This window comes from Hypanus sabinus, chromosome 2 (genome assembly GCF_030144855.1).
Source record: "Hypanus sabinus isolate sHypSab1 chromosome 2, sHypSab1.hap1, whole genome shotgun sequence".
In the NCBI taxonomy this organism is placed as follows: domain Eukaryota; kingdom Metazoa; phylum Chordata; class Chondrichthyes; order Myliobatiformes; family Dasyatidae; genus Hypanus; species Hypanus sabinus.
Genome location: NC_082707.1, coordinates 43,227,483 through 43,248,376, shown reverse-complemented (window position 1 = coordinate 43,248,376; position 20,894 = coordinate 43,227,483). Strand labels below are relative to the sequence as shown.

Here is a 20,894-nt window from a genome sequence, read left to right as displayed (position 1 = left end):
ACAGTTATAGTAGAGGTGCAAAGCAGGGGAACATGCATACCCCTTGGCAAAACATGCTCAGTTGTTGTAGCCAAAAAGCAGAAAATCAGGTCCCTTCCATATAGAGGTAGGCGTCTTGTCCAGTTCTATTCAATCCTCTATAGCCAATAGTTATTGTTGCAGGAGCAGGAAAATCTGGACTATGGATGGAAAACTAAAAGATGCCAAGAACATTTGTTTAAAATCATAACGTACATATAATTACATTTCTTTTTCTTACCTGTGTGACAGAAGCAAGCCAGCTAAACCAGAGGATCCAGGAACATGTTTATCAAGCTCCATTGACCACTCCGAACAGGTATTTAACACTGCCATTGTTTTTTTTATCTTTCCAAGTGACAAGCTTTCTCAAATGGTGATATTTAGTATGCAGATCACAATCACAGCTGCTATGCAAAGGAGTGCCTTGAAAATAAGTTCATTATTACCACAATATTTTGAAGAGTGATTAAAAATGTCATTAATTATTTGAAGGGACATAATTCAGAATCCCTCAAAACCCAAGTATTCACTTATCATCCTTTGTTCAACGGAACGTAGTTCTGAATTATTCTGTTAAATTCCTTAAACACCAGCATCACCAACAAATTAGAGGCTTAGTTTAAGCTGATGATAACAACCTTATCTGGGGCACATTTAATGCTAATAAAAACAGAAAATGTTCGCAATACTCGGGCAGCATTTGTGCAGGGAAGCAAAGATAATGTTTCAGGTCAGTGATCAATCAGGAGAACAGGGAACATTTAGAAATCAAATAGAGCTTTAGTTGCAGAGATAGAGGAGAATACAAGGAACTTCTGTGGTGGAACATGGACCAAAGGAGGCTAAATGACACGAATGAGGGTGGCAAATGAGTTACAAGGTCTTCTAGATAGTTAGAAAACATGAAGGAGAGGGAGAAAAATAGAAATTACAGAGGACCTGACATTGCTGGAATCTTAAATGAAAGAAGGAAAGCAGGAAATACGCTTCAACACAGGCTGCATTTATGAAGCGAGGAAAAGGCAAAGATAACATGACAAATTGAGACACAAGGTATCACAGTGTAGAATCTGGAGCAACAATAAATCTGCTGGAGGAACTCAGTGAGTTTAGTGGTATCTGTGGGGGTAAAGGAATTATTGAAGCTATTCTGTATTTAATATTTCAGTGATATTTGAGTAATATTGTAAACATTGTTTGATTAAGCAGTCTTTGCGTAATTCATTATGGGTTATATGTAAAATGAGTGTATAGCACATGCCTCACTAAAATGTAAAGCAAAACTAGTACACATTATTTCCCAGCTCCATGTTTTTTCTTTCAATTAGTTTTAGTTTTATGTTTGGAGTTACAAAGCATGATGGTGGCGATGACGACGTTTTAAACGAACCCAAGACAACTACCTACCTGTTGAAGCACAGTGAGACGTTTGAATTTTTTTAAAAAAAGAGCACAATATGTGCTTCTTTGGGAAGGGACAGAGACAGCTAAGTTTTACAAAAAGAAGGCAGAAAATGGATGAAATTCACAGGTTCATAGTGAGTTCAAGGTGAGAACATTCATTTAAAAAACACAAAAATGGCTGGCTACATTGGAAAGTTAGATGCATTCAATTGCACAGTGGATAACTGGATTTTGTATTCTGTGCAAATTGAGTAGTATTTTAAAGCAAATGAAATAACCAATGAGAACTGAATGCCAGTTTTGCAGAGTGCAATAGGTTGAAGAAGTTTGACTGCTCCAACCAAACCAACCAAAATGAGCTTTGCTAATATCATGAAAGTAATGCAGGATCATGTAGAACCAAAAGCGTTGTTGATTGCAAAATGTTTTAGGTCTCATAAGCAGAATCAAAAGGTAGTGGAGCCCATTTCATCTTGCGTGGTTCAATTGAAGTTGGCTGAGCATTGTCAGTTCAGTGATTGGCTTTATGATGAGAGATCATTTTAATTTGTGGAATCTTACAAGAAAGCATTTGAAAATGGCTTCTAACTGAAGTCTAATACATATTTTAAAAATCAATTGAAATAAATGTATCATTGGAAAGAGCAGACAGCATTGCAGATTGAGTTGCAGTAAGGAATGAAAGAGTGTGAAGAAAATTGTAATGTCTAAACAGAAACCAACTTGGGTGAACAAATGATGTTACGATTGAGGCAGGGGCTGACATACACCAGACCAATGCAGGCTTAAGGACAAAACTTGCAGAAAATGTAATAAAGAAGGACATATACAAAGCGCGTGCTGGGCAGACAAAAATAAATGGACTGCACAGTGAAGAGAAAGAGGAAGTGAAGTTGCAGTTTCAGAAAGACCACTAATCTGCATGCTGTTGATGGAAAAATCTGATGAGAATGACACAGGACTGGGTAGCCTTGAGATACATAATGTGAAAATTAACAGGGGCATGCAATATGGCTTGCACAAGAAATGAACAATAGATTAATTAAAGTGGAATTGGACACTGGCTCAGCTGTTTCACAAAATGGGTTTAAATGGCATTTCAAAGATACTAAATTGAAGTCTACAGATATCTAAGAATCTGTACTGGAGAAGTTCATAACAGTGAAATATAACAACCAAGAAGCTACATTGGGCTTGTATGTAGTTAAGAGGGACAGTGTTGTGGGCACGTGATTGGCTGAGGCAACAACATGATTACAGATCCATCCACTTATTGCATGCCACATCACCAGCAACAGAGTTAACTGCAAGTGAATTAAGAAAGATACTGGATTATGCCACAGTAGTGTTAAAAGATAGCATTGGAAATCTCAAATATATCAAGGGTAAAATAGTGTTAAATCAAAATGCCACATGCAAGTTTTATAACGCCCGCCCATGATAAAGTACTGACCTTGATTGCATGGAAGTTGAACAAATTTTTTCCAAGTTTAAGTGAAGCCCATGGACAATGCCTGTGGCCCCAGAAGCCAAGAAGAATGGGACTGTCAGGAACTCTGGTGATTTTAAGGTAATCATCGACCCAGTACTGAAAGGAGATCAATACCCTCTTCCCAGGATAGAGAATATCTTTGCAAACCTACCTGGAGGGAAATCCTGCAGCAAAATGGATTTAACTGAGGTCTACCTACAGATGGAAATGGAAGAAGAGTCCAAAGTGCTTCTCACCATAAATACTCAAAGGGCTTCATTGCTATAACCTTATTTTTGGAGTAACATCTGCACCTGCACTCTGGCAGAAATCTATGGATCAGGTGTTGCCTGGATGCCATCATTGTTACTAGTGGGGATGACAAGGAACATCTCCAAAATTTCAAAACAGTGTTAAAGAGATTAGAAGATTATATGCTCAGAGCATGATGCATCAAATGTGAGTTATTTCAACCAAGCTTCACTTACTGTGGCCATATGACTGATGCACAAAGATTACGCAAGTATGCCAAGAAAATTCAAGCAGAGGTGAAAGAATGTCTCACAGTAGTTGCAGTCCTTTTTAGAATTTATCAATCACTATACCAGGTTCCTGCCAAACCTGGCTGCTGTGCTCCACCCTTTGAACTCATTATTACAGATTAGGAAGAAATGGCAATGAACAGAGCATTGTGAAGTGTTTTTCCAAAAGGTAAAGGAAATGGTGATAGCAGACACCATACTCAAACAATATGAACCACATCATCTAGTGAAGCTATCTCACTTTGTGGTTTAGCTGCAGTCCTGTCACATGTTATGCGTGATGGAAGTGAATGACACTTAGCCTTTGTGTCATGGTCCCTTACTGCTGCAGAGAAAAAAAGATGCACATATTGACAGAGAGCTTTGAGTCTGGTTTGGGGTGTAAAACATTTCCGCCAGTATTTGTACAGGAGAGAGTTTATCCTTATTACTGATCAAGCACTAGTGTCCGTCTTCAATCCACAGAAGGGTGTTCCACTAACAGCAGCAACAGGAATGCAGAGAAGGGCTGTGTTTCCTGGAGGACACAATTACAAGATCAAATTCAAGAGAACAACTAATCATGGAAATGCTGATGGGTTGTCCTGTTTATCTTTGGAAAAGGACATACCTGAAAAATTAACAAAAGAGGACACACCTTTAGATGTATTCTCCTTAGTGCAAAATTGGAAGTCTCACTATTATGGCAGAGATGAACCATAGGGAAATCAGACAAAGATCCCACATTGTTTCAGGTCTACATGGTATCACAAAATGGCTGGAATGTGCAGCAGAAATCCCAGTTTTCCTGTTTTTACCAGCACCAGGATGAACTTGCCCTTGACAGGAGTTGTCTTGTGTGAGGATTGACAGTTGTACCATCCAAGCTGAGAGCTGACTTGTTGGAGAAGCTACATGCCAATTATCTAGGCAAGGTCAAAATGAAACAATTAGCCTGGAGCTTTATCTGGTGAGCTAGGATAGATCAGATCGAACAGATTGCCATGCACTGCAGGGGATGCCAACATGTTCAGAAGAAAGGTGTCCAGAGCTGTCAGAACCACTTCCTGCTGTCTCAGAATCAACTCCTACAACAACCACGGAGGAGGCCCCAGAACCTGAGATTGTTTCACAGCCACAGGTCTTACCTACCAAACAGAGTGACCTCCCTCATGCCCCCCCACCCCACCTGATGGGAAAGATGTTATCTCTCAAGAGTAAAAAATGCATTTCAGCAATTAAATCTTCAGGCCTGAATGGGACAACTTAATATTTACTATGTTGTGCATGTCTGTATAGTAGTTGTTTTAAAACTTCGGGGGGGGGGGAGGGTGAATACTTTTTATAGGCACTATATAATTTGAGATGTATTCTGTATTGAGTTGGAGTTTATAACTAAGTGGAAAAGAGTTGTGTATTTAATATTTCAGTAATATTGTAAATTATGCATTCTTGTTTACATAATTTATAGCATGTTATATGTAAAAGTATGTGAATGGCACAAGTCATTATGCCACTGTGTCATATGTACATGGCTCACTAAAAGGTAAAACGACACTAGTACATGTTAAACCTGGCTCTGTGTTTTTCTTTCAATTAGTTTTATGTTTGGAGTTACACAACATAACAGAAACTCTGGTCCTGTTGCAGGATTTTGACCCAAAACATTGCCAACTCCTTTCCTCACACAGATGTTACTTGAGCTGCTGAGTTTCTCCTGCAGATTGTTTGTTGCTAATTTTACAGATTGATGAATTTAACCAGTTTAATACAAACTTGAAAGGCTGGTTACTCGGTGGTTTAAATGTTATCTCGTGTCTATTTTGGAAACTGAGATGCTCATTTTCAAAACCATTCTGAACTTTGTTGGAAGACTGTAAATTGGCAAAGATGGAAAGCTCAGAGAGGGGACTGGATGGAGAATTAGAGTATTAGGCACTTAGAAGCTCAATGCACAATTACTGAACAGAGATGTTCTGCAAAGTGACTACAAAAGTGTATTTTGTTTTCTGGTATAGAAGAGGTCACATTTTGAGACCCAAATGCAGTACATGGGTAGTAAGGGTATGGTCCGGATGCAGGTTGATAGGACTAGGTAGTTTGAATGGCTTAGCACGGACTGGATGGGCCAAAGAGCCTGTTTCTATGACTACACTAAAATAGAACTTTCAAAGATTGTGTAATACTGTATACTGAAGATGAAATAACTGAAAAAAATATAGAGGGGTTAGATTGACCTTAGAGTAAGTCAAGTCAAGTCACTTTTTATTGTCATTTCAACTATAACTGCTGGTACTATACATAGTAAAAATGAGACACTGTTTTTCAGGACCATGGTGCTGTGTGAAACAGTACAAAAACTACACTGAACTATGTAAAAACAACATAGGGAAAAAAAAAACTACACTAGACTACAGACCTACCCAGACTGCATAAAGTGCACAAAACAGTGCAGACATTACAATAAATAATAAACAAGACAATAGGCACAGTAGAGGACAGTAAGTTGGTGTCAGTCCAGGCTCTGGGTATTGAGGAGTCTGATGGCTTGGGAGAAGAAACTGTCACATAGTCTGGTCGTGAGAGCCTGAATGCTTCGGAGCCTTTTCCCAGATGGCAGGAGGGAGAAGAGATTGTATGAGGAGTGCATGGGGTCCCTCATAATGCTGTTTGCTTTGCGGATGCAGCGTGTAGTGTAAATGTCCGTGATGGCGGGAAGAGACACCCCAATGATCTTCTCAGCTGATAATCTTCTCAGTTATCCACCACAAGGTCTTGCGATCTGAGATGGTGCAATTTCCGAACCAGGCAGTGATGCAGCTGCTCAGGATGCACTCAATACAACCCCTGAAGAATGTGATGAGGATGGGGGGGTGGGAGATGGACTTTCCTCAGCCTTCGCAGAAAGTAGAGACGCTGCTGGGCTTTCTTTGCTACGGAGCTGGTGTTGAGGGACCAGGTGAGATTCTCCACCAGGTGAGCACAAGCAAATTTGATGCTCTTAACGATCTCTACCGAGGTGCTGTCGATGTTCAGTGAGGAGTGGTCACTCTGTGCCCTCCTGAAGTCAACAACCATCTCTTTTGTTTTGTTCACATTAAGAAACAGGTTGTTGGCTCTTCACCAGTCCGTTAGCCACTGTATCTCCTCTCTGTAAGCTGACTCGTCGTTCTTGCTGATGAGACCCACCATGGTCGTGTCATCGGCAAACTTGATGATGTGGTTCGAGCTGTGTGTTGCAGCACAGTCGTGGGTCAGCAGAGTGAACAGCAATGGACTGAGCACACAGCCCTGGGGGGCCTCGTGCTCAGTGTGATGGTGTTGGAGATGCTGCTCCCGATCCAGACTGACTGAGGTCTCCCAGTCAGGAAATCTAGGATCCAGTTGCAGAGGGAGGTGTTCAGGCCCAGTAGGCTCAGTTTTCCAATCAGTTTCTGAGGGATGATTGTGTTGAATGCTGAACTGATGTCTATGAACAGCATACAAATAGGTTAAATGGTCAGTACAACTATGTGGGCCGAAGGGCCTGTACTGTGATGTATTTTTCTATGTTCTATTACAAAAGAGCTTTGTGCTAAATACAACTTATCATGAGGATTAGTTTATGCTCTCTTTCGGGATAGACAAGGTTACATTAAGCACACTGCATAACCTAGTTCTGACAGAAAGCAGACATTTTGTACTTCCTGCTGAAGTCACATCAGTTGAAGCAGAACAGCTGATTTTAACATATTCCAGTTCTATTCGCGTAATGTTCGAAAACATTCTTGGCTCTCTGGGCATGGCCATGTGCATGCTAAATTATGAAACAAAGCACCAGAAAACTTTGATCTCTGAATTTGAACTAAAAGGAACAATAAAAAAGCAAAGCTGAAGAAACATTTCCACCCAATTACAAACTGAAAGCTGATTGGCATCCACCTAATCACTGATACTGCACAAGAACATAAGATGATATAAAACAGATGTAGATCAATCAGTCCTTTGAATTGTATTCACCGCTGACTAAGATCATGCATGATCCAATCACGGTTTCAACATAATTTTCTTACTTTCCCCCATTCCCCGTAGACTTTAAATGTCTGTCAATGTCTATGAACATATTCAATGACTCCACCTGCAGTGTTCCTTGGAGTAAGTGAATCAAAGATTCATGATCCTCTGAAAGAAGTTCCTTCTCATCTCTCTCATCTTTATTTAAAACTCCAATGAGGATAGGGCCAGCCTGTCTAACCTTTCATCAAATCTTTTTCAAACTAGTAAGTCTTCTCTGTTCCTGCCTTCAACGCAAGTATATCCTTCCACAAATATGGAGACAATCAGAACTATATGCTGCACCTCAAATGAATGTGACCTCACTAGAGCCCCGACAAACTGGACCAAAACATTCCTACTTGTATAATGCATATCCTTTGCAGTAAAATTCAACAAGTCAATTACTTGTTCCTACAGAATTATCTTTTTGTGCTTTATATATTAGTGCCTGCTGATACCTTCCTTCATTCCACTTGTGGTCTTATTCCAATTTTAGTTTTTATTTATTTATTTCAAGGTTGATGCCTCCCATTTTCCCACATCATGCTGCGTTTGCGATTTCACACATGTTCACATATCTCTATGTGACCCATTGTAGGATTTTGTATCTTCCCCATGATGCTCGCCCATCTATCTCAGTGTCACCAGTAATTTGAGCTGTAGGACTCGCTTCATTAATCTGAAAGTGAATCATTTATCCCAAATCTACTTCCATTTATTTTGCCATTCCGTATCCTTTCCAATATATTGCCCCCCAAATCATGTTCAGTAGCCTTTAAAATTGAATTAGAAACTGACCTGTTTGTTACATAAGAATTCTAACACGACTTTCCTAAAACCTTGTTGATTTTGAAATTCAGCAACAAAAATACTTTTTGAAAACATGATGTTCATTTATTTTTATATTTTTATTGTCAGATGTCCAAATTCTTTATTCTTTTGGATGAATGTGAACAGCTAACATGTGTAGATTTTACCTCAGATTATCAGCCACTGCTTCCTGAAAGCAATTACATGCAAAAATGTGTTTGCTGCTCATATTTTCCTCATTAAATTTAATATTCTATATTTCAAAACAATTATTTGAGGCTAAAATCAAAATAAACTAAACTCTATTTTTCAGGAACCTGAAATAAAACCTAAGCTGTGTCCCAGAGCTAAAAGATGAGAAATTGATTGACAGTCTTTTTTTTCGTCCACTCAGGCCACGAGGTTCGTTCAGTGACCTCACTGAGATTGATTAATGTTGTGTTGATGTCAGTATCTCCAGTTGAACTGTCTCTTTGTGTGTTTCCCCCAGCTGTTAATCTGTGGTTTTGTCTTACCATGTGCTCCTGCTCTACTCCGGCCCCTGTATTCTTGAGTAATACAGATCCAATCACAGACCCAGTACTGTGCACAGTGATATTAATTGAGTAACAAACCCTAAGGTGCAAACAAAGTCGGTGTCAAAGTTCAGGCAGAGATCAAAACGTCCAGAGAAATCCAAAAACCAGAATCAGGAAATAGGCAGAGTCAATAGTGAGACAGACAGAGTATAGATACAAATGCTGGAAATGCTCAGGAAATTCACTGACACAATCTGGAAACAAACAGCTGAAAACACAGGACTGAAATACACTGAGCAATAAACAGGGAGGCAGATGATAGGTGGAGCAATGAGACAGAAGTGGCAGCAATACAGGTAATAATGAGAAGCAGATGAGAGACGGACTACTCAGTGATACAGGGGCCGGAGAAGAGCAGGGACAGGAGCACAGGGCAATACAAAACCACAGACTGACAGCTAGAGGGAAACCCACAAAAAGACTGGGTTCAGCTGGAGGTACTGATAATTGATTGGTTCGTTCAAAAAAAGGTAAAGCTGTATGATTGCTGGATCACTGGATGGTTGAGATTTCCAAGGAGGGCGTGCAGAAATAACTATGGTTCTAGGTTCGCTGCAGCAGCATTAGTGGGATGTCTGTGTTCTGTTATAATCAAAGAGATAACTGGCATGTGTTTGAACCTATAAACTGAGAAAGACTAGAAAAGAAGCAGGTTTAAGTTAAAGGGAGAAAGGGTTGGAGAGCTCAGAACTGAAGGAACAGTCTGCAAAGTGGTAGAGATGGAGAGATTGAAGAATTGCTGAACGAGGTGAGAGGAATAGCTCAGAACAAATGTTGTGTTTCAAGGAGCTGCAAGCTGGTGGACATGCAGGGTGTTTGAAGTACTAGAAGTACAAAGCACAAAAGAACTAGAAATGTAAGCAATCAGCTGGCTTATCATCTGAAATTGAAGCGTCGAACCTGAAGTGATTATGTGGCACACCAGAGGTGAAGTTCTGCTCCTCAAGCTTGTATTAAGTTTAGTTGAAAGAACGTATGAACCCAGCATCAAAGATAATGTTGTAAGGGATTAAAATGAGAGGCAACTGGAAGCTCTCTGTCTCTATTGTGGGCGGTTTCTTATTTTGTTGTATAACGCTTTTGGTTCTTTTTTGATCTGGTGCAACTTATTTGATCTATTCTTCTCACTAAGCTAAACATCCAATGAATATACACACACAAGTCACTGCAGGTGCTGGAACCTGGAGTAAAATCAAAATGCTGAAAGAATTCGATGGGCAAAACAGCACCTGTGAAGGCAAAGGAATGGTCAACATTTCATGTGGGGACTCTGCCTCAGGACTCACTGATGCAGAGGCGTGATGAATATCCTCTGCTTTACCTACTGATCCAAAGTATATTGTTTATCAAATTAAGTGGATGGTGCTCAATAGTAATTAAATTCCTTCGATACAGTACCAAGGCGGAGATTCTACGAAGGGCCTGGGGTAAGAAGAGGGTGTTTTTAGATGGTAACTTAATATGTTTCGATGAAAATTATCCCCCCCCCATGGTCCTGCAGAAATGTAAAGAATACTCTGAAGTGAAGCGAATACTAAAGCAAGAAAGGATTAGATTTCAAACTCAATACCCTGCTAGACTTCGAGTGTTTTATCAAAATGGAATCCAACTGTATCAGACAGTGGAAGAGGCGACTACAGACATGAAGGCCAGAGGGTTACCTGTCAGCGTGATCGAACTGAGGGAAAGCCTGGCAGAGGAATTATCCTGCTCTGCTTGGGAAATAGTGCAAGAATCAAGAAGGCAGGAGATGGGAGGAGGGCGAGAGAACTGTATTAGGAAGCGACTGGGAGTTTTCCAAAGACAGCCCTCACCCCCTCCAGAAGAGCCATAAGGTTTGGCTAACTTTAAAAGTGTTGAAAAGCTAAACGGAAGCAAAACTAGACGGTGATATACCTATCTTGAGAAATACTTATTATAATGTGGATTTTATATTACTCAGTTATTCTTTTTTATTCACTCACTCACTTTTTCCCCACCAAAATGAGAATATATATATATATATATATGTGTGTGTGTGTGTGTGTGTGTGTGTGTGTGTGTGTGTGTGTGTATATATATATATATATATATATAGATATATATACATATATAGTACACAGGGAAATCTTTTCTGTGTAATGGATTTGTTCACTGACTTTTATGGATACTGCAATGGGGGCCCTCAACTCACAGGTATGAGGGGCAATCCTCCACAGCTAGACATTTCCTCTAGCTCAATGCAGGGTCATCTACTGGAGACCTCAGCCTTGGAATCACACCTTTGTTGCCTTTTTTTGTTATTATTTGCGTTTCTTGGTTCTTATTTGTTCAGGGAGGAGATCGATTAAGTTTTATTCTGCTAATTTCAATGATACATTGACAGATAAATACAGATGGCTAAGGACAAGGTAAAATTCATTTCTTTTAATGTCAATAATTATTAAATCCAATCAAACGTAATAGATTTCTATCTAAAATGAAAAAAGAACAAGCCCGTGTAGTATATTCACAGGAAACTCACTTAAGTGATAATGAGCATGGAAAACTAAAGAAAATGGGCTTCACTAATTTGTTTTTCTCCTCATATAAATAAGGACATAGGAGAGGAGTTGCTATTCTCATCTCAAGTAAGCTAAATTTTGAAAAAGTATTCGAAATGGGAGATAAGAAGGGCAGATATATTCTGGTAAGGGGGAATATAGACGGAAATTCAGTTACTCTGTTGAATACATACGAACCCCCGGGAAATGATATTGGTTTCTTTCAGAAAATTACTGATATAATGATAGCGGAAACAGAAGGTCTCCTGATATGTGGGGGAGACCTAAATTTACAATTACAACCAAAGTTAGACTCTTCCAATAGAAAAACCTATGAAATAAAATCCTTACATAAGAAAGTTAATACGCTTTTTGAGGATGTTGGTCTAATTAATATATTGAGGGACCTTTTCCCCAGCAGAAGGGATTATACTCATTATTCTGCTCCCCATTCTGTATATACAAGAATAGACTATTACATAACATTTGGAAAAGACAAAGACAAATTAAACACCTGTGGAATTGGGACAATAGATGTAAGTGACCATGCACCTATATATTTATCTGTTGATTTTGACCTACAACCAAAGAATATTATTTGGAAACTAAATTCAAGTCTACTCAATGATCCGTACTTTAAAAAAGAAATTGGTCTCTACTTAGAATTCAATGATAATGGAGAGGTTTCACCTCCCATTCTATGGGATACTCTGAAGGCTGTCTTAAGGAGGAAAATTATAGCGATATAAAGGAACTAGAGAAAAAACACAAATTGAATTTGGCACAGGATGCATTAGAGGAAATTAAAAGAATTAGGAATGAAATAAATAGTTTGGCTATGCAAGAAATCAGGAAAAACTTAATGTTTCTGAAACAGACACATTATGAAAGTAGATCTAAGTCTATGAAAATACTGACATGGAAACTGAAAAAAAAAAGCAGAAAATACTATTCATAGAATTAGGGATCCAAGAACAAAAATGATAAAAAAAAAAGCTAAGTGAAATTCAAGAAGCTTTTGAAGTGTTTTACAAAACTCTATATTCTAAAGTTCCAGGGGGAAGCATAACCCAAATTGACACCTTCCTTAATTCTCTAGAGTTACCCACTTTAGGCGAAGAACAAAATAGAATGATGACTGCTGACATAACTGAAGAATTAAAAGCTGCAATTGGTAGGCTTAAATTAAGCAAGTCACCAGGATCAGATGGGTATATGGCAGAGTGGTAAAAAGAATTTAAAAATGAGTTAATTCCTGTTTTACTCCCCACACTGAACACCTAAAAAAAGGCACAAATGCCACCCAGTTGGAAGGAAGCGATAATCTCAGCTATACCGAAAGAAGGCCAGGATAAAATGGAATGCGGGTCATTTAGACCAATATCCTTTGTTAATGTAGATTATAGATTATTTACCTCCATCATGGCCAAACAATTAGAAGAGTTTCTACCCATACTGATGCATAACTATCAGACAGGTTTTATACGACAACGCCAAACATAAGACAATATACGAAGGACACTTCACATTATGGATCATATACAACAAAATAAAATAGAAGTAATAGTGATAAGTGTGGATGCTGAAAAGGCATTTGATCTGGTTAATTGGAATTTTCTTTACAGTGTTTTACATAGATTTGTTTTCCAAAACACAATTATTAAAACTATACACACTATATGACAACCCTACTGCTAGGATTAAGATCAATGGATATTTATCAAATAGTCTTACCCTAGAAAGGGGCACGAGACAGGGTTGTGCATGGTCACTGCTACTCTTCACATTATATCTGGAACCATTAGCTCAATACATCAGACAAAATGAAGATATCAGGGAATTACTATTAAAGGGACAGACCATAAATTGACTTTTTACATGGATGACATTTTGATCTATCTAGGGCAACCAACATACTCTTTACTTAAATTGATGGAATCCTTTGAACAATATGGTCAATTATCAGGATACAAGGTCGAAATAGATAAAACCCAGTTACTTTCGTATAACTAAGAGAAATTGAAAGTAGATTTCCCTGGGCATAGCAAACAGAGTCTTTCAAATATCTGGGCATCATTATGCCAAAAGATTTGGCAAAATTATCAGAATGCAATGATCAGCCTTTATATTAAAAAACAATTAAGGAAGATATGGCAAGATAGAACCTGATTCCTTTTTTTAGTCTTGTTCAAGGATTGAGTCTATTATAATGAATATACTGCCCAGACTGTTATATCTCTTTCAGACCCTACCAATAGAGATTAATCAAAATCAATTCAATGAATGGAACAAGATGCTATCAAGGTATATCTGGCAGGGTAAAAGGCCCAGAGTTTGTCTCAAAACTTTGCAATTAGCCAAGGAACAGGGGGGATGGGGCCTACCTTCTCTTAGAGATTATTATTTTGCAGCACAGTTGAGAGCTGTGATATGTTGGTGCAACCCATCATATGACACTCAATGGAAAAACATTGAGGAGCGCGTACTTCCCATCCCCATACAAGCAATTTTGGCTGATAACAACCCGCAAAGATACATAAATACTATTGATAACCCATGGGTGAAATTGACTCTTAAAATATGGAAAACTACTATGAAAGAATATAATCTAGAGGGAGATATTGCAATTCTTAAATGGTATGCATATGACTTGGATTTTACGCCGAATAAACTGGATGCTAGATTTAAAGACTGGACAGCTAAAGGAATAACAGTCCTTTGTAACATAATGAAAGAAGGAACACTGTTCAGTTTTGAAATGCTTAAAGAGAAACACTTATTAGAAAAACAAAATTTTTTTGTTATTTACAGATGTGACAGTATGTTAATACGACACTTAAAAATGTAACCAAGGCAATTACATGCTTGATGGAGCTATTTAGAAAAGCATATAATTCAGATAATGGTAGTATAATCATTTCAAGCATGTATAAGGGTTTGTCAAATCTTAAAACACATTTGACTTCATACATTAAAACAAAATGGGAGAAAGGAGGGATAATTATATAATTATATCTCAGATAATTATATCTGAGGAAGAATGGACAATAATATGGAGGTATCAATGGGAGTGTACTAGTTCACAGAAATGGAGGGAGTTTGGATGGAAAAACTTGATAAGTAATTTTATTACACCCTCTCAGAAATCCCATTATGATAGTAACCTCCCTGTTTGCTGGAGAAATTATGGAAATCAAAATGTGAATCATTATCATATTTTTTGGGACTGCCCTGTTATCAAAGACTATTGGAGGGGGATACATAATGCCCTACAAGACATCGTTAAATATGAAATACCCTTAGAGAGTAAGACCATACATTTTGGATATATACCTCAAGAATGGTTGAAAAGAGATAAATATTTAATGAATATACTGTTGGTGTCTGGTAAAAAGACTCTTACTAGGAAATGGTTATCACAGGAGAGCCCAACTTTAAATACATGGATGAAAATTACAATGGACATTTACAAAATAGAGAAGATAACAGCATCTGTTAACCATAAGCTGGAACAATTTGATTCATACTGGGAAAAATGGTTTAACTACATAATGTCTTATAGGCCTGATTTTATTCTCACAAATCAATGAATATGTTGTAAAAAAAGATCACTCCCTACTTGTACATAGTTTTTTCCTTCCACTCTTTTCTATAAGTGTATACCTCAGATAAATACTATGTGAAGATTTGTGACATATATGATTATATGATATATATGTACAATGTCTGAAATACATCTTATGGAAATGTTTGATGATGAACTTCAATATAAATAAATAAATTACAAAAAAAATTAAGTGGATGGTTTCCTGTACCTCAACTCGATATAAGATGCAAATTACTTGTATATTATGTCTTGCTGTTTACCTTAAATTGTTTTCAAATCAGAACCAGGTTTTATATCACTGGCATATGTTGCAATTTTTGTAGTCTCTTTGGCAGTAGTACAATGCAATACGTAATACCAGGAAAACAATGAACTACAGTAAATATACATATTAAATGAAGTAGTGCAAGAATAGGAATTTTAAAAAGTGGAGAGGTCATGTTCATGGGTTCAATGTCCATTCAGAAATCAGATGGCAGAGAGGAAGAAGCTGTTCCTGGATCATTGAACTGAATTGACTTTATTTCTTACACCCTTCACATACATGAGGAGTAAAAATCTTTACATTACATCGCTGTCTAAATGTGCAATCGTAGTAATTTATAATAATTTATAATAAATAGAACAGTCAATATAATATAGAAATACACTCAAATCAGTGTGAGTTAATCAGTCTGATGTCCTGGTGGAAAAAGCTGTCCCTGAGCCTGTTGGTCCTGGCTTTTATGCTGCAGTACCGTTTCCCGGATGGTAGCAGCTGGAACAATTTGTGGTTGGGATGACTTGGGTCCCCAGTGATCCTTCGGGCCCTTTTTACACACCTGTCTTTGTAAGTGTCCTGAACCATGGTAAGTTCACAACTACAGATGTGCTGGGCTGTCTGCACCACTCTCTGCAGAGTCCGATTAAGGGAGGTACCGTGTCCCATACCAGGCAGTGATGCAGCCAGTCAGGATACTGTCAATTGTGCCCCTGTAGAAAGTTCTTAGGATTTGGGGGCCCATTGCCCACCATTCCATCATGGCTGATTTACTGCATTTCTCTGCCTTCTCCCTGTAATCCTGGATGCGCTGACTAACCAAGAATTCTATCAACCTCTGCTTTAAAAATACCCAGTCTCTTGGGCCTCCACAGTCATCTGTGGCAATGAATTCCACAAATTCACCCCCCTCTGGCGAACGAGATTCCTCCTCATTTCTGTTTTCAATATAAGACCAACCTTATTTATTTGAACAGAGATGTGGTTCTCATTCGTCCATGAGTTCTCTAGTCTTTTCCACTTGAAAATAACCTTAAATTTTGAACCCATGAAATGTCAGATGTAAATCTGCATTCCATGTCTTGAAGAATATTATAATTCCTAGCAGAATTTTTGAGGATGCTATATTCCTCTCAGAATTATATATGTTTTGGAGTGAGTGGTGAGATGCAACTTACTCAAGCCAATGCTCAAATTACCAGGTATCCTATAAAACAACGAACTGCCATAGGAGTCCGGTGGTAATCTATATGTAAGCAGAGACTGCAGATGCTGGAATCTGGATCAAATAACAAACTGCTGGAAGAATCTTGCAAATCAAACAACGTCTGTGGGCTGGTTGGCATTTTGGGTCAAATTCCTGCATTGGAACTGAGACTCTTTTAGAGATTGGGCTATTATATAGAAGGGTAGGGTCTTTTTAGGTGATGGGTAAAACCAGATAAGGGTGGAGGTGAAGAGGGGGTAATATGCAGATGGAGCTAGGTGGTGGGATGGGGGGGAAAGAGGTGAAATGTTGAGACAAAGGCCGATAGGTGGAAACAGGTAAGTGAAAAATATAGTCTGGTGGGAGAGGGTAGGTAGGGGTAAATGTAAAGACAGGGGCTTGTAGGTATTGGGTGCTCATACCATTGTGTTGCAGATTGCAGAAGTGGAATATGTAGTGTTGTTCTTCTCAATTGTGCTGAGCCTCAGCATGGCAGTGGAGGAGGCTGCAGACAAACAGATTGGTCTGGGGGTAGGAAGGTGGGGGTGTTGAAGTGACATACAACCCGCAGCTCAAGGTGGTTGTTGCAGAGTGTAGGTGCACTGCAAGACAGTCGCCTAGTCTTGGTCTTGCCAGTGTAAAGAAGGCCACATTGCAAGCCCCGAATGCAATTGACCAGGTTAGTGCCTGTGAGTCTTAGCCTCATCATCAGTGTGTCAGTCTAGCGGGGTCAGTACCTTTCAGATTCCTAAATATCAGGATGACAGGGCCAGAGAACGGAGAACAGAATACCCGATGAGCTTGCAAATTCAGTTGTAATGACCATCTTTAATCCTATTTACAGTCCTTACAACATTCAGCTTTCAGTAAGTTACATACTTCCTTCTCACAGATACATGAGGAAATCATCTTTACAGCAACAAGACAACAAGGGTGAAACATCCAGTTCAGAACTAAACAAGCAACAAGAGAACTGCAGCTTCAATAACAGACAAAAGAGAGGTAATACATTTTACATGTTTCATTTTAATTATCGTGGAAGTTATCCAGAGTTTGAATAACTTTGAACTGCTGTGAGTAAATGGTGGGGTGGGGGGAGAGAGATGCAGAATTTCAAGTCTGGACCTGAAAGTTCATCACGTAATTACTTAGCAGATGAATGGATGGCACACTGATACTGCCACACAACCTCAGCTGCTGTCTGCTTGGAATCTGCATACTCTCTCGGTGACTGAGTGCATTACCCCATCCCCAACCCCACCACTTCCTTCCGTATCCTAACATATGCTGGTAGGTTCACTGTATATTTATCCCAGTGCACACTGGTGGCAGGAGGGTCAAGGGAGATTAATGAGAGAGAATAGGTTGCACAATGAGCCAAGCGGCCTCTAGTTTTGTTGAGAATATGCGTGTTTGCATCCTGTAAATCTTAACTTGCAAACTTTTAGACTGTTCTACGTTCAGCACCATTACTGAATTTTGAACTTTCAGATGAACCCTATTTTGTTTAATTCTATTACTTCTGGGATTAAGCTAAGAAAACTCAGATACGTTATCCTACCTTTCTTCCTGGAATGATTGGAACAAGTTAACCCATGAGTTTACCCTTCATATCATTATCACTTCAACACATTTCACTGGGGTGAATTGTGGAATGTAATGGCAGCTGCTTATGGTTAAAGTATTGACCGTTTATGTACTTCCTTGTAATTTTTTTATTTTCAGGGACAATGATTCATTCTACACTCAATGGTAGAAATGGCATTTAAAATTGAGCTACTGCATTGGTTTATTCAGAGTATACTCAACAATATGCTTTGCACAACCCTTTTCCCAGTGGAAAATTGGTAGTGTGAATGTGTACTGAACCATAGTACTTGAGTGATTAGGTTATTGTGGCAGAACTGCTGCTTCTCAGCACCAGTGACCCAGGTTCAGTCTGGAGTTCTGATGGTCTGTGTGGAGTTCATACATTTTTTTTGTATGACCACATGGGATTCTCTCAGCTGCTCTGCTCCCCCCTCCACCCCACCCCACCCCCGAGGTTCCAAGACATGTTGGTTGTTTGGTTCATTTTCCACTGTGAGTTGCTCCTGTAAGTAGATGAATAGTAGAATCTGGGTAAAGTTGTTGAGTATATAGGGAGAATAAAATGGGATTTGTGTTAATGGGTGCCTGGTGGTTAGTATAGACTCAATGGGTTGAAAGGCCTTTTTAAGCATTGTGTGACTCTATGACTCTAACAAAGAATTCCTGACTCACCAAAAATTTAAACTACTTAATTAACATGCTTATGTTTCCCATTTTCACTGTTCAAATAATGAACCATTTAATTTATTGGAATTGGATATCTGAATCCACAAAAAGCATCTTAATCAAATTTCCTGTTTATCAGCCGACATTTAGTACATGGTTCTTCATTTTGAATATATGAGGGCAATGGGTATGAAATAGGGAAGTGGCTGCTAGAGAACCAACCACAGACTATCCTCTGGGTGCGAAAGCATTTCCTTTGATCTGCCTGTGCACTCTGACACAGGCCCCAATGACATCATGAATATTCTAAGGCCTACATCTGCCCATCTCGGAGTCGCTCTAATTCAGCGTATGTTCATGGCGCAAAGATTTGTTCCTGATTACAAGCAAAATCAAAAGGATGGATTTTGCAGGGAGGTGTTGGCGGTTTTGCATATAATTGCCATCCATTGTATGTATAACTGCCAGCAAATTCAAGATTTACAAAATGAATATGTGAGCACAGTAAGCTTGCTAACAGCTGTTAGTTGTTTTAGTCGTAAACTCCAATGCACAGTAGAAAATATGCACACAGCAACTTCCTGAATTGATGGTGCAGAGTCTAGTCTGATGATCACTTCCAGGCTGAGCTGCCTGTCAAAGATTTCTTTACCATCATTTTGTTAGTAGGACTTATTTTTCCATCATTGCAAAGTCTGTATATGGAAAGATCAAATTAAGAAAGCCTGAGAACTACGTACAGGCGGTTGCAAAATATGCAGGGTGTAGCCAGCCATCATTGTTGTGGCTTTTCTGTTAATCACGTTTGTAGTGGTTGTGAGATACAGACAATAACCGTTCCATGTAGTTGAGCATTTTCCTCTCTTCAGCCACTGCTGCCAACCAACCACATTGAACTCAGCAAATACAAAGCTGCAGTTTGCCTTTGCAAATATGTATTTAGTGAAACAAAACAAGTTACTGTTTAATATACTAGAAATGATCAAGCTTTGTGAGCTCTCTTAGCTCTTAGGATTTAAAATCTGCGGGGTTTTGTTTTCACTGTCTGGATTGTGACATGGCAAGGCAGACTGCATTCCTTTGAAACCTTCATGATTTTTATTTTGTTAAAAGCTATTAAATGGAAATAGGTGGAGTTCTATAATAGGAAGCAAATGTTTCCCCTTACAAATTACATTGAGGATGAAAATCTACCTTAGACTATCAAATGATGTGATATTGATTAACTGCAAATGAGCTCAATTAAAAATTAGACATTACACTAATCAATTTAGCAAACATCAGTGGAACCAAAATTGCTTAACCTGTGTTTTGAATTAAAATAAAAATAACAAAACATAAAGATAATTATAAGCTTACTTAATATTTGTGTAGCATGCTGTAGGGTTTCACTGCTAATGTAATGGTTTCTCTGTAGCAGCAATGTTTGGGTTATGACAAGAGATAACAAGGCTTTGGAAAGAGGATGCTGTTCATTCTTGTGGGTCTGGGAACAGGAATTTCACGGTCCTTTGCTGGGGAGAGATGAGGAGAGAAGATGTGAATGAAGAGAGGTTGGTAGACCACTGGATGGAATGGACTTGGAGTGGGGGTCCGAAGGTCAGTGACACTTGGATGAGGTCGATGGTGGATGAACGTCCTTATCAGTGAGCTCCTACGTTGCGTATTAGACTGTTTCATGAGGATGGGCCCTTTTTTTTGCTTCTTTACTAACCATATAATCAAATTAAGAATTATAAAGCTCAATCATTTAATTTCATATTGTGTACTGTTTGTTATTTCACGGTACTGATTTGTAACAGGACACATTGCGCAGCATTCACCGAAACAAGATTTCTTAGGTTTGGCTGGGCCAAGGGCTGTCTTCCCCTAGATTAAGCCGCTAGCCGAATCGAGAGTTACAATTGTGGGGGCTGGTCCAGGATTGATTTTGTTATACTGTGTGATTACTGTGAGCATTGGACTAGTGGGGTAGATATTTGTACTGTGGATGAGTTGTTAATTCACCTGTTAAGTAGTTAAAGTTGCGATTGTGGGTGGAGGTTTGATAAAACGGTGGTCGCAGCTCTCATTTTAATGCAGACAAGCGCTGACATATTGGTAGCTGGGGGCAGAGATTTCAAAGACAGGGTTTTATTGTTTCTGAGAAGTGAAGGGGAAAGAGTGGTCGGATTTAGAATGTCTAATTAGACCCTGTCCCCCA

At 38.9% G+C, this 20,894-nt stretch overlaps 1 protein-coding gene across 1 annotated transcript in view; it reads left to right on the top strand.

Moving 5' to 3' along the window:
- The window catches only part of mcf2l2 (MCF.2 cell line derived transforming sequence-like 2), a 312,522-nt gene that overhangs the window by 234,386 nt on the left and 57,242 nt on the right, over positions 1-20,894 (top strand). Inside the window, exons 27-28 of the mRNA XM_059944935.1 lie at positions 271-337; positions 17,328-17,437. Coding sequence (XP_059800918.1) covers positions 271-337; positions 17,328-17,437 — 177 coding nt within the window. The remainder of the gene's footprint in view (positions 1-270; positions 338-17,327; positions 17,438-20,894) is intronic.